At 31.0% G+C, this 13,692-nt stretch overlaps 3 protein-coding genes across 6 annotated transcripts in view; 1 reads left to right on the plus strand and 2 right to left on the minus strand.

Moving 5' to 3' along the window:
* Nucleotides 1-13,692, plus strand: part of cpx (synaptic transmission protein complexin) — a 127,911-nt gene that overhangs the window by 64,786 nt on the left and 49,433 nt on the right. For all 4 annotated transcript variants that reach the window (XM_013310111.1, XM_013310112.1, XM_013310110.1 and 1 more), the window contains one exon: nt 2,009-2,099. In XM_013310111.1, coding sequence (XP_013165565.1) covers nt 2,045-2,099 — 55 coding nt within the window. In that variant the 5' untranslated portion in view covers nt 2,009-2,044. The remainder of the gene's footprint in view (nt 1-2,008; nt 2,100-13,692) is intronic.
* Nucleotides 3,738-5,897, minus strand: LOC106116328 (uncharacterized). Its single transcript, XM_013310116.1, has 2 exons — nt 5,727-5,897; nt 3,738-4,111 (listed from the first exon to the last, which is right to left on the minus strand). The coding sequence occupies exons 1-2, from the start codon at nt 5,844-5,846 to the stop codon at nt 3,812-3,814; spliced, it is 420 nt and encodes a 139-aa protein (XP_013165570.1). The 5' UTR covers nt 5,847-5,897; the 3' UTR covers nt 3,738-3,811.
* LOC106116325 (uncharacterized) lies at nt 9,458-10,668 on the minus strand. The gene is made up of 2 exons (XM_013310109.1): nt 10,501-10,668; nt 9,458-10,046 (listed from the first exon to the last, which is right to left on the minus strand). Exons 1-2 carry the CDS (start codon nt 10,537-10,539, stop codon nt 9,492-9,494), a joined length of 594 nt encoding a protein of 197 aa, XP_013165563.1. The 5' UTR covers nt 10,540-10,668; the 3' UTR covers nt 9,458-9,491.

The following is a 13,692-nucleotide window of genomic DNA, read 5'->3' on the forward strand; positions in this document are numbered from 1 at the left end:
CTTTTTACTTTATAAATATTGCTACTGACTGCGCATGCTTCAACCCCGCAAGACGCTGCGTGCAAACCCCACGGTTGTCATGGCAACGCCTTTTAAGCAGCGCCCTCGTGACGTCTTACGTGAATCACTTCCGCGTCCTGCAGTTCCTTGTAGTTCTTAAGATTGCCGCTAGATGGTATTTTCTTATATCTCAAGAAAAACTAAAAGCTATTCGTTCAGAGTAGATCTTTTCTTTTCTAATTTAAAAATTAAAATTAAATTATAATGAATGTATTATTAAAGTAAATTGAAACAATTATATATTTTGTTGATTACGATGTATTAGTTTAACGTGTGTCGTAATTTAACAAAAGCATTTACAAAACATGTCACGATATATATGTTTAATATTCATCTTGTTCATGAACAATAGGGAAGTTTTCAAACGGTTTAGCATAACATGTTCCGCAAACTAACATCCTTGTAAGGGATTAAATGTATGCGGACACTTAAAGGATACTTACGGTCCACATTGTCAATGTCTGTCACATTGGATTATCTCATAAATTATGTATGTCGAGATTTATCGTCTTAACATCGAAATCCGAAACTGGAATCTTAAAAGTATAAAATAAGTTATTTTTGAGATAAATGTTTACAATAATCGTACTCTGTATTTTCGATTTTCTTTTGTTGAGCGCCATCTTACGATATCCATGAGAACCCCTTGATCCTGATGTCTTTATAGTAGTTTAGTAAAAAGCCGCGATGGCGCTGCGTATTGCTTTTTGCAAATAGGATGCAGGCTGTTCTAGAATTCTTTAAAACATAAATTAAGACGAGAGAATTAATAAGTTCTTAGAGAAATTATTGCACTTGAGGCACATCCTTGACTAAATTTAAGCTTTGTGTTTTTAATTTAAATAAATTGTTCTTTTTTAATTTCTAGAATACGTGCAAGTGATCGAAATTAAAGATTTCAATACATTGTAGAATTGTAGATTAATTATTCAAATTTTTCTATGAATACTTTTTTAACTTCATCTCAGAGTTTTGTTGTATAACTTATTAACGATCTAATGGTTGGTTTCTAACACCAAAATATTTTTATAAAACATTTCGGCATCCTTGTCTAAAAATAACAGAGAAAACAATAGGTTTTAAACTATAATTTTGATATAAACCCTCGTAAGTCCTGCGAGTTACTAATTATAACATAGAAGAAGAATACATCGAAAAGTATGTTATAGCTATAAAATATTAAACAAAATAAGTTTTCAATACTTTAAGCACAAAATATTAAATTATATGATGGCAATTACCACAACATTCTTAAGGAAGAGATAAGATGGCCCTTCTCTCACTTCCATACATCCATAAATGCGGTTTAATATAATGTTCACACTTCGCACGCATAAACACGCGGTTTAGTCCTAAACTTACACCCTTGTAAGATTAAGGGTTGTACAGAAACTTGAACACCCCCAAAGGCCAGAGTTACGATTTGATTTGGACGGGCGTGTTGTGTTGCGAATATATAACAACCAATACAAAGTTAGGGGTAGTTAGATTTTATGTGAAATTATATCCAATTTAGATAAAATATTATGCGATTACTTTTACACGTATTGGCTGAAAAGAAATATTATTTTTTTCACTTGCGCCTACTTTCTCAAATCGAGTTATACGACTAACTGTAGTGCCAATGAAAGAAAACAAATAAGTTCATAATAGCTATAGAAACTAGGAAAAAGTAAATGTTTCACCTAGACTTAGATTATTAAGATAATAAACAAGAGAAAGTTTGGGTTTAACATGAAGCAATGCAATATGTTGTCCGATATATTGAATATCTACCTTTTACCCGATACTCCGTTAGTGCGTTATTAAAAAAGCTATGCCAAATTAAGTAATTAGTAATTCATCCATTCGCATTTATAATAAAATTATACTTGAGAATTACACACACAAAGAGGGTTCAATTATGAAATGTACCTTAATTATACTTACATGTATCGTTTTGTTACAGATTTAATAAGTACAGCGTCGCGGAGAGAGCAGCAACATGGCAGCGTTCGTGGCTAAGCAGATGGTCGGCAACAAGCTCAGCGCCGTTAAAGGTCAAATATCTTTTATCTTTCCTTTATCTCTTATCTTGTCTCTTACCGAAACTATATCATCGGATGTAATATACCCAAAAGAGTAATATTAAATTTTATTTGAATGAACATTGGGTTAGAAAATCTTCACTTTTAAAGGCGAAATTGCACAAATAAGCAAATTCAGCTAGCTTACTTTTTATAAAAAACGTAAAAATTACTTACTGAATTACTTATTTAAAAAGTATTTAAAATTAAGAATATAATACTAAAAATAAACAATAAAAAATGTTCAGCGATCATTCAAAGATAATTGATAAAAATAAGCCGCTTAGAGAAGTAGAGCGGCGCGCCGCAGCGGAGAGAAGCGAATCCTAGGGAATTAACTCGCCCCGGGGGAAATCAGCCGCTAAACGTCCGTCGTACTTATTTATTGTACATCTCACTCAGATTACCACTTAATGAGATGCTATCTCACTAAACATAATGCCTCCCATCGTCAGGACATCTTATATTCTCTGATAAAGCATTATTAATACCTTTGTAAAGTAAATCTTGCAAAGATATAAGGAAATATTCTTTTGGATATTTGTATTTTGATCTAAAGTATAAAGTACTTGGAACGTTCTTCTGTTCGCTTTTTATTAATCTAGCTGTCGCCCGCGACCCCGTCTTCGCGGAATTAAAAAAATAGCCTGTGTGTTCTTCCAGACTGTTTTCTATACATATGCTAAATTTCATCGAGATCCGTTGAGCCGTTCTGGAGGTGCCTTCTAACAAGCATCCATTCATGTACACTTTTGCATCTATAATATTAGTATAATAAGATTATATTAAACCATGAACCGAATACTTTACCTCATTTTTAGGAAAATTGGAATTGGAACATTAGAATGAATGTTTTTGATACAATTATAGTTAAGATGATGTAAGGCAGAAAATCATTTTTTCTTAATTCATTGATTTTGACCAATTGACGACTAATAAATCTCCAATGTAATAACGTACTAAACTAAGCCGTTTCTAAAATACACGTTGTCATAAACTATATATTTACACTATTACGGATCTAAAAGTAATCCTGAAAATAATGTATATCTTCAACTTAACTTTGCCGTTACCTTTTCACATTATAACAATATTCCTTCGGAAAAATATCTTCATTTCGTTAACGTACCGAGAAATTGTCAGCTCACAATATTGCGAAGTCTGTATCTCCAGACATTGGCCAAATAAGAAAAGATCACGCAAAGACTCCGCCCAGATATCCACTCAGGTGTTTTAAATGAAGCGTTGCGATCGTTGTATCTTCTTACTGTTCAAGCTAAGTCTTATACTTCTATGAAAAGTTTAATAATAAGTAAATAACAATTTTAAGTATATTTTTTATTTATTATCACAAATATATTGAACATACGAATATGTATGATTTTATTTGAACTTCTTCGAATTCTCATCAAAATATCAGCTGTAAATAAACCTACACTACATATAGAATATATTTAATTTCTTTCTACATTGCATCACATATTAAAGCTTTATTTAATTGCCATAATTGTTCCTCACAAGTAATTAACTTCGATTACTTAATCTTTTATATCATAAATATTCAAAAGGAAGACATTACTATAATAACTTACACTAAAGGAAGACAATCTTATCTAATAAGTCCTAAAATATTTATAACCTAATACTGATTACAATAATTTAAAAAGTAACAATTACGAAGTTTTTCAGTCTCCGCAATCCATAGAATACTCTTTGTTATGAAATAAACTGATCAGTACTCTCTTTCTCATTCCTTCCTTCACTTCCGGACTATAGCCGTCTCCCTCGTACTCCTTAACATACACTCTTTTTATCTTCTCATCGGAGTCCGGTATCAGCTTTCTCTTTCTCACTCTCTTGCTTCTGTCCACTTCATCTCTAGAGACCAATCGCTTTGGACTATACTCTTGTGCTGGTGAATGGAACAATTTCTTTATAACTGGTTGGAGACTTGTGGGTTTTCTGATCGGTGAATCAGAGTCCATCTGAAAATTAGATATCATTGTAGAAGAAGAAACAAAGAAACATCTCTTTAAATCCTATAGTTGGATCTAAAAGCCGTCTGTTTCTGTTTTAACTTTTTAGTCGACAAAAAAGTTGCATTGTCAACTTTTAAAAGATCATTTGATAGTTTTATGTTTACTGTTAATCCTTTTTAAACTATTCTTAGAAGCTAAATAAGCAATTAAACTAAAAAAAAAACTAGTAATATAAGATAAAATGTAAATAACATATTTTTTCTCACGTTTCTGTAAAAGTGTACAGGTAGTAAAGGATGGGATGTCTTTTCAAACGCACAACAGGTAGGGATGTGCTTTCAATAAATACCTTTTTGTAACATAAAAAGCTTTAAGAAGTTTGTCGATAAGGTATATAAAATAGTTTCAAGGTTTTTATAACACAAAAAATTACTTTTACATCAGTAAAACTAGAAATAGTTGAGAAAATAACGGAATATAAATAAAAGAAAACCGTAAAAGAGAAATGTTCTATCGTTTATCAATAATGTATAAAGACAGTCAAATAAAACGTACCTTGATACATTTAAAGTGTAACTAAAATAAAACAAAACCATAAGTACTAATAAATGACTAGCTTTCTCCCGCGACTTCGTCCGCACGGAATAAATAAAAACTACTGGTCGCACCGTAATGTTATAAAGCCTAAAATCTACCCCTATAAATGGACTATACTACTACTACTACACTACTACGACTACAAAAAATAATTTTTCAAATTGGACCAGTAGTTCCTGAGATTAGCGCGTTTAAACAAACTCTTCCTCTTTATAATATTAGTATAGATTGTAAGCAAAATAAAAATACGAGTTCATTGTTTTAAAGTATTTTTAGTTCATTGTTAAATTAATTTAGCCGCTTTTCATGATCGTTTTACTGAAAACTTTATTAATCTAAAGAGATTACTGTACATTGACCATACCATCATATAAAAAATTATGAACAGGTACCTAATAATATGTGGTTTAAAAGAGGATGTGAGTTGGGTTGAAAAAGGCCTGCTTAGATGGTTTGGACATGTTCAAAAGATGGGCATTAACAAAGGGAATTTATGGTGCGAAAGTATGCGGCTGTGTTTGTCGGGGCCGTCTCAAATGGACGTACATCGTCCAGATTGAAATACTCAAGAAGGCCCTTATTAAGAGCACCCGAAACCGATGTGCAAGCGTTGAAGTCCGTGGTATTTGCCTACCTCATTGGGTTCCGGGCGTGAGTAATTTCTTGTTTTAATAATATGAAGTAAACATTACCTTAATATTAACTTAATACATATTTTGCCGATTTTTAACCGCAGAATTGTTCCTATAAAATAAATTATTTAAAACAGTTCAGAGAGAGATAAAAATTTGCTTCACTAGCGGCACTCTTCGGTGCGTAGGTATCCCACAATCAAACAAACCACACTTAAATAAGTATAGTAGTTTTCAAGTATCTTGGCGGCTCGTAACTTAGTGCGAGTTGCTGCGCAGTACACATTTTTTGGTGGAGCGGGGCGTAACGGGATGCGGGAGAGAGCTGCGCGCGGATGACAGAGCCGCTAAAATATTTGAAAAGGTATATGCATAAAAAAAAATAAGCTTACCAAATCAGAATCAGGTATAAATTCCACGGATGTATTAAGCACATTATTTCTAAGAAGCAAGATGATGTTCTTCCTGTCGACAGTATTAACAGGCGTGGTATATGCACTTGTGGCCGCCATCTTGTTATCACTCCCGAGACTCGCACTGACACGTCTGTACAGGACGAGACGCGTCCGAAGACTGAATTTAGAATGAATAACAAGTGCATAATCTATGCAAGTTTTGTATTTTGTATGCGTCGGCGTCCGTGACTGTAGGATTATAAAAAATGTTCTCACCCTTTTCTTTCGTTCTGAACAAACTGAGACAACAATATGTTTTTAGACAGCGTTTTTGTAAAGTGGAAACTCTTAGTGATTATGACGCAGTAGACAGCACGATGAATGCTCTTTTTAATTTATTACAGCATCTTTTAAGGAATTTAAAGTTCTTATGACTTTATAGGAAAATAAAAAAATGTATGGAAAAATATTAATTTTATTTATTATTTATTTGTGAATTGTAAATTTCATATAATTTCATTTTGAATTATTGTTCTCTTATAAAAGAGAAGTTATAAACTGAAAAAGAAAAATCTTTAACAAGTTTACAATGTTTTAATATTTACGTACCAATATATTTTATTATAGTATATAATATTTATATAAATTTGATTTTGAGTAATGCTTTTTATATTAACATATAAATTTTTTTAATTTAATTTCGTAACACATATTTATAATTCAAGACAATGTAAGCAACGTTAATCATAATGTAAATGTAATAGTAATTATCGTAAAATATAATTTTAAATTATTGTATTAATTCTAAATTCAAATACACTATGAAGTAACGTATTAACTTTAGTACGGTACAATCGTAATATTTAATAGAAAAGTTACGAAAATACGCGTTATTTCGTTAATTAATATAAGTCAACCACATCCTAAATTAATATAAAAAAATTTGATAATTTTGTGCTGAAAAAAAAATGATAACGGAATGAAGTCAAAATATGAATTAACCCAAAATACATAAATAATGTAAATAAAGTTATATAACGAGTAAATTTAATTATCAAGTCTAGATATAAATGTATTCACTTAGTCTTGTCATATTTTTCTTGCTTTCATAAAATCTTCTCTTATAATAAGATTTGAATCTGAAAAATTTTTATTTCTTAGTTTCAAATGTTTATCGTAATAACAAAATTTATCAAAAAAATCATATGATGTACCATACGAGTTCTTTTTCTCTTTATTTTCATATTTGTTATTGTCAATTTTAACTTTATTGATTTTGACGTCAAATATTTTGTTAGATTTATTCTTGCTTTCATTGGTATTGTTTTTATCAACTGTAGTAATAAGCGAATTAGTTTTCTTTAGAATTAAAGACTTGAACACTGTAGTGTTATCGTGTGTTTCCTCTTCAATGGATTTTTTATCCCCATCTTCATTACTTTCATAATTTCTTGTCATTAATTCTAAAGTATTTACATAATTCGCCTCCAGTTCTATCTCAGATGTTATTATCTTTCTCTTTATATAAAACGCAATATTCCCCACGGTGTTTGTAAGACCACATCTTTGTGTGTGTTCTTTAAATTCTTTAAGAAATACTTTTAAAGATTTCATATTTTGTTTACAATAATCCCTAATCATAATACTTGCTTCGAGTATTTCAGCTTTAGAAGTACCTGAACTTTGTATTTTCTGCTTTATGTTTTGTTTTTTGTTACTATTATGTTTGTTTGTTTCTTGATTTGTCGTCTGTTTGATTTGTTGTGTTGCTGCAGGATATAAAGTTGGAAAGTTTTTCATTAAGTAAGATGACACCGGAGGTCGGCTCGTGAACAGATCGAGCTCGTGCTGTCGGCTCGCTGCTCGGCTCTCTTCCGACAGTGTGTCTTCCTGGAAATAAATATTTAAGTTTTATTAATCAAACATTAGTAACGTTGTCTGCTATCAGTAACTTTTGTTGTCATCTACAGTTTCATGCATTGTATCCGATTCAATCTACTACTATCGTTAACAAATGAAAACTTTCATAGTAAGTGTTACTTACGAAAGCTTCAAGGTAATGATAGTAGTTACAGACTTGTTGGAACTTGTTCCTCTGACCGCAGTACATCCACACAGCGAAGGCACGACGCACTGTGGTACTGCTATATGGTATGGATTGCGGCTCAAGTAAACTGTGCTCCTCATTGTCGTACTCCAGTGATGGTAGTTGCTTATCCATACCTGAGAATGTAGGAAATCTTACTAATATTATAAACGCAAATTTTAGGAAAGATCAAAAGATCCATCCATCCATTATGTTTCTTAGAAGGTATCTTAAAAACTGCTGCGTGGTTCTTGCTAAAATTTGACAAAGATGTGACACATCACCTGGAATTACACATAGTCTACTAATAAACATTTTTTTAAATCCACACGATTGCTAGTATTATTATAAATGGAAAATCCGTACCACTTCTTTTAAGTAGTTACTTTTTTATTTCAAGTATTTCATAGAATTGTTAAATTAAACAAAAATACTTGTTTACGGAAATTACAAAACACATTAGTATACGTAATTTTTTTTATCCGGCAAAGGAATAGATACAGTTGTGTCATAAAAAGTTCACACAAATATATTAGCTTTGAAATGTATTCGTTATGAATTATAACTCACCTACACACTGTACTGTACACGTCTTTATGTTCTACTTTAATGTAACTACACATATACAATATATTATAACCACTATAATGACTCGTGTCATTAATTAATATTAATATGTTAACATGAAGACTCGCGTGAGCAGACCGCACTAAAGTGAACAACTGAAAAATATCAATTTACCCTCGAACACTTGACGGCTCAATATCTGAAACTTCGCATGAATTTCAAATAATCAAGAAAAGAGTATTTAAATGGCAACATTTTAAAAAATATAGTAAATATTTCATTCGTTTCTGTTAAAGATTTTATTTTTAAAAGTTGTGTAAAATACATTTCAATATACTTTTAAGTGTAATAAAATTTGTAATTTACTTATCGGTTTTTATTAACCTGTTAAGATGTATTAGCGGAATGGTTGGTGAAGAAATATAAACACAAAATTTATAAATCTTTTTATTTTTACCATAATCAGTCATTTTGTATGTATAATATAAAATCTTAAGATTAATACATTTTAAAATACTTAAATTATTATATTTAATGTAGGTCAGAGATGTGTTAATCTTTTAAAACTGAAAACCTTTTTTTTTCTCTTTGGGAACAATTCTTTATTTAACAATTTTCATTCCTAAATTAAAAATAATTACAATTCACATAAATTGGACTTTTGATATTTAATAGTTTAATAAAGAAATTAAAAATTGATACAAGAATAAGCATCTTGTGTTTTTACATTTATTTAGGTTTCTTATTAAAATTTAAGATTATTATTAACATTTTAAAAAATAATATTAATTAAGTTACATTTACTTGTAAACAATTTTACTAAAGTTACTTAACACTTTATAATCTTAGGTTTCTTATCACATTTCTCATTGAGAAAATTACATTTACAATCAAAACCGGTTAAAACGACATCATAGTGACCGGCAACATACAGTTGTTATAATCAACATTTATTACAGATATTGTAATATTTATAAAGCATATAAATTAAGCTGTTACGTATAGTTTTTGTTGCAAAATATTTCGTTCAATCAATGTTGTGTTAAACGGTTTTAAGTGTATATAAAAATAATTATAAATTGCAAACAAATTTAATTGTTTCAAGGTAATTAGAAATAAGCATATTCACGGCTTGTATTTGGAGATTGTGTTAGTTGATCAAAAGACAGTTTGGTTGGTTTCAAGGCAGATTTGGTTTCCTTAAAGCTTTTGAAGAAAGCATCAACAGTTAATTTACTATCCCTGTTCATATTAGTTTTACTAATGTTTGTCTTCATAATGAAGTCTAAATTGTATGAGTTATCAGCGAATTGTAAACAAAATTCTTTTCCGGGCGAATCCATGTTTATTGATTTGATATTGGATGGTGTCTTTATGTTTTCGGATTTCTTGTAAGCAGTGGAAGGGTTAAGTTGATTAAGTGAACCCATTTGCAGCCAAGATTGTACGTCATATTTGTATTCTTCTGCAGGCAAGGGTTTTGGGTTTTCCCACTTTGGTTTAGGCAGTAGATCAGCCCCTGGTGGTATATTAGACTGTTGATCGTTTCCTTTATGTTCTGTGTCTGAGAAACATTCTGTTTCAATATAGATGGCGCTGTCTTTCAGTTCGCAGGCTTCTATCAAGGCTATTAGTTCACGTCTTGTTTCCTGAAGATTTAGCTCCTGGAAATTAAGAATACGTCATTTAATATTGATGGCAAATTACGATATGTTGGATTATTACAAATAATTTGAATGTAACTATTATTTAAATTAATTTTATTAAGCTTCGAAATAATATGATTAAACCGCTTTTTTAGCAAAATATATAAAATGTCGAAATTAACAGAACTTTTTAAATTATTTTAATTTCAAAGTAAAATGTTCGAAAAGTCATTCAAGATTAAATTCATTTGACACTATAATTAAACTGGCAGCAAAATATAGTTTAGTTTTAGTACTGTTAAACAAATAATATACAATTCTTAGAAACTTGTAAAATGTATTCACTTCTTAGAAAGATATTCCTTTTGAATCTTATAATTAATAGCAATGATTCGAATCAGTTGAGAAACACATACACAAATCATAGACGCACACAATTAAAAAAATCTAATATTTAACTTTTACAACTTACTAATTGAAAATAACTGTCACTGTAGTAAAAATCACTCATGATGCTCACACCCGACGTGGAAACAATAATTAATAATCTAGATTATATTAAGTAATAATTTCTAGACTTTGTTTAATGTTAACATTATAATAACTTAGGTGTATGGAGGCGGCAACCGCACTGACATTCATCGCCCCACTGTCACAAATCCCTTGAAAACTACCCGAAAAAACTAGTTTGGCCAAAATGCAAACTGTACCTGATATATTAATATGTAATTTTAGCATCTATTCCTAATTACGTACGGGTGAATTTACTGTGAAACATATCTGTCCTTTCTTATCTGTGCAATAAACATTAACAATTGTTTTTAAACATCTTTTGTTGACTTTCAACGTAATTACAAGAAAGAGATGACTAAAATTACAAACTAGAAATTAAGTTCTAAGAATAAATATTACAAATATTCATTAGCTAATTGAATATTTACAAAGTAATAAGTAACGAGGTTATTAGCGATATGGCCAATTTGTTAAGTAACTAAATGTACATTTAAAAATTTTTTTGAATAGATCTTTGTCTAGTCTATCTCATAAAATGTTAATATTTTTATTTTCAGATTTTTTAAAATAAACTTTCGTATTTATAATAACTTACGACTTACACAATGTATTAACATACATCCTATCACTCCTTGTCGTGTGCTTTCATGAGATAAACTATATTCCAAAAGGAGAAATTTCAATGTATTTTTCCAGTATTTACTACGCGCACATTTCTGACTGCAGTCACGTGTAAACTGTTTTATTTTATTTACAAAATTCCCGTCAAAAGCGACATGTGTTCATAAATTCCAATATCACCATAGAAATATTTTTTCAAAAAAATGCTTTTGCGATGAAATATAACCAAATAAAGATATGAAGTTATATTAGTTCTATTTTGACGTCTGGTATACAAGACACAACGGACGGATTCCAAAGACTTCGAACAAATCTTACTTCTTACTATATTTTACTAATATAGATGTGAATGTTTGGATGGATGGATGTTAGTACGTATCTCCAGAACGGACGCATGAATCTAGCTGAAATTTGGCATATATCGACATAGTCTGGACGAACTTACTAACTAAGAAGTTACGAACTTAAGCTTGTTTTTTTTAAATCCCGCGCTAACGGAGTCGTCGGCATCCACTAGTAAATCAATAACAAACAACTTTCTAAAAACCAAAGCAATAATGTACATTTTTATGATTTCAAATTAGGCATTGAATAAATAACTGTAAATGACTAACTTGTGCATTATTTTTGTTACAGGTAAGGACCGGATTAGTTTACTGCGGGTTATTTTTTACCCAGGTGTTATGTATGTACAACAGTATGATGTTTTTTTTCAAGTTGCAATAAAGTTTTGTTGTAATGCAAAATGTCAATTCCAATTTCATGTTCAATTACGCTCGAAAAGGAATTGGATCTCGTATCGTGACAAAATTATCCTAATTTCGTATCCCTCGTACACACCCGCCTCGTATGTCTTCACGTAATTCAAGAGATGTGACATGAATGTATCGATATTTCTAAATCGGTTAAAATTTTTAAATTGCTTTAAAATAACAATTCTATTTTGTTTCTATTTTGTATGTTGTACATTTTAATCAAATTAACACTAAATTGTTTGAGCTTCATATTCGTTACTACAGTTTGCAATGATGCAAAAGAATAAAACCATGTCCTATATTCTTCTTACATTTTGTTCAAAAATTAAAACATAATTTCAAATTTAGCCGAACATAATGAAAGTTCTATCAAAAAATTCCACTTTATTACGTTAAAATTTCCTGCCTTAAAAGCTCACGTTCGTCGATAATTTCGATGTGGAACCGACCTACTTCCATCGACCATTAAATTCCCCGCGGCTCATTGTTCTAAAGATCGCACCATTCAATACCTATCTATGCGGGAAAGAATCCGGCAGCGCTCAATATGCGGTCGCAGCACGACAAATATTGGAGGGGCGAAGCGGCCCGCTATGCCAGGAATTTCACTGGCTTTAACGCTTCAATTTAAGGACGTGCGCCGGTTATCGATATGTCGATGTCGAGCGCCGCACGTGACTATTAGACTCTGCTAATGGCGTTAACGATCATTTGTTGTGTAAATGTCGAATGTGTGTAATGTATATTGCTTATTACATGCAGATGATATGGAGCCTGTAAGGAAGCTATGGCCGTTTAAATAAAAGTTAAGTCTGTATATTGATTAAACATTAAAATTCAAGAATTATTTATATTATAAAGCTAATAATTGATTTTATTCTATCCCATATACAATTTAATATTGATCCTAATTAATATTCTACAAGGACTAGATCCATTAATTGATATAATTAAGTTACACATAATCCAATTCTAAGCCTTTATTATCAGGATTATATCTCGATACTACGAGATATTTCAAATAATATCGAGGTCAAATAGACTCAACCCGAGGGTGTGTCGGAGTGCGAGGGAAGTACGCGGAGGGTAAGGGGTGACATTCCTGCACGTCTACGATCTGGCCTCCGAGAGGACGCTTCATGAAATCCTATGAAGTATAAAGCCGACAGAAAACTATTTCACTATTTTAACAAATAGAGAAACTATCTTTATAAAGCCAGTATTTTTATGTTGTCACTGATATTCCTTGTTTTCTTTAGATTCAATTTTTTGCAAGTACTCCGTTGTTCACAGTCTAGCTTATTTTATTGACAAGATTCTGAATTTTAAAGTTCAAATGTCTTATTAATATTTTTTAGGTTACATATAAGTACTTTGTAATAAAATATACAATCATAAATAGCTTGTCATCACGTTTAAGTAAAAATCATTACGTTATCGATATCGATAGTTGCATAGCGCGTCCCTGGCGCGTGAGGGACTACGTGACGTCACCATGGATACAGCGGTGGCGTTCGACCAGCAACGCCGTCAGCGGGGTGCCACGCAGACCGTCGTCGTCTCTATGGCGGGCTACATTATTCTATTTTTACTAATATTATTTATAATATATAAAAACTTCTTCTGAATTAAATTTAGTATATAAACTTCTTGTCTATCTTGTCAATGACACAACATTTTTGCTATTTGAGTATTGATAGAATTGGATAAAACATAATGGTGAAACAATTGCGACACTCGGCCGGATAACCGAGCGCGGTAAATCAGCATATCCG

Source organism: Papilio xuthus, unplaced genomic scaffold (assembly GCF_000836235.2).
Source record: "Papilio xuthus unplaced genomic scaffold, Pxut_1.1 DF827756.1, whole genome shotgun sequence".
NCBI classification, from domain to species: domain Eukaryota; kingdom Metazoa; phylum Arthropoda; class Insecta; order Lepidoptera; family Papilionidae; genus Papilio; species Papilio xuthus.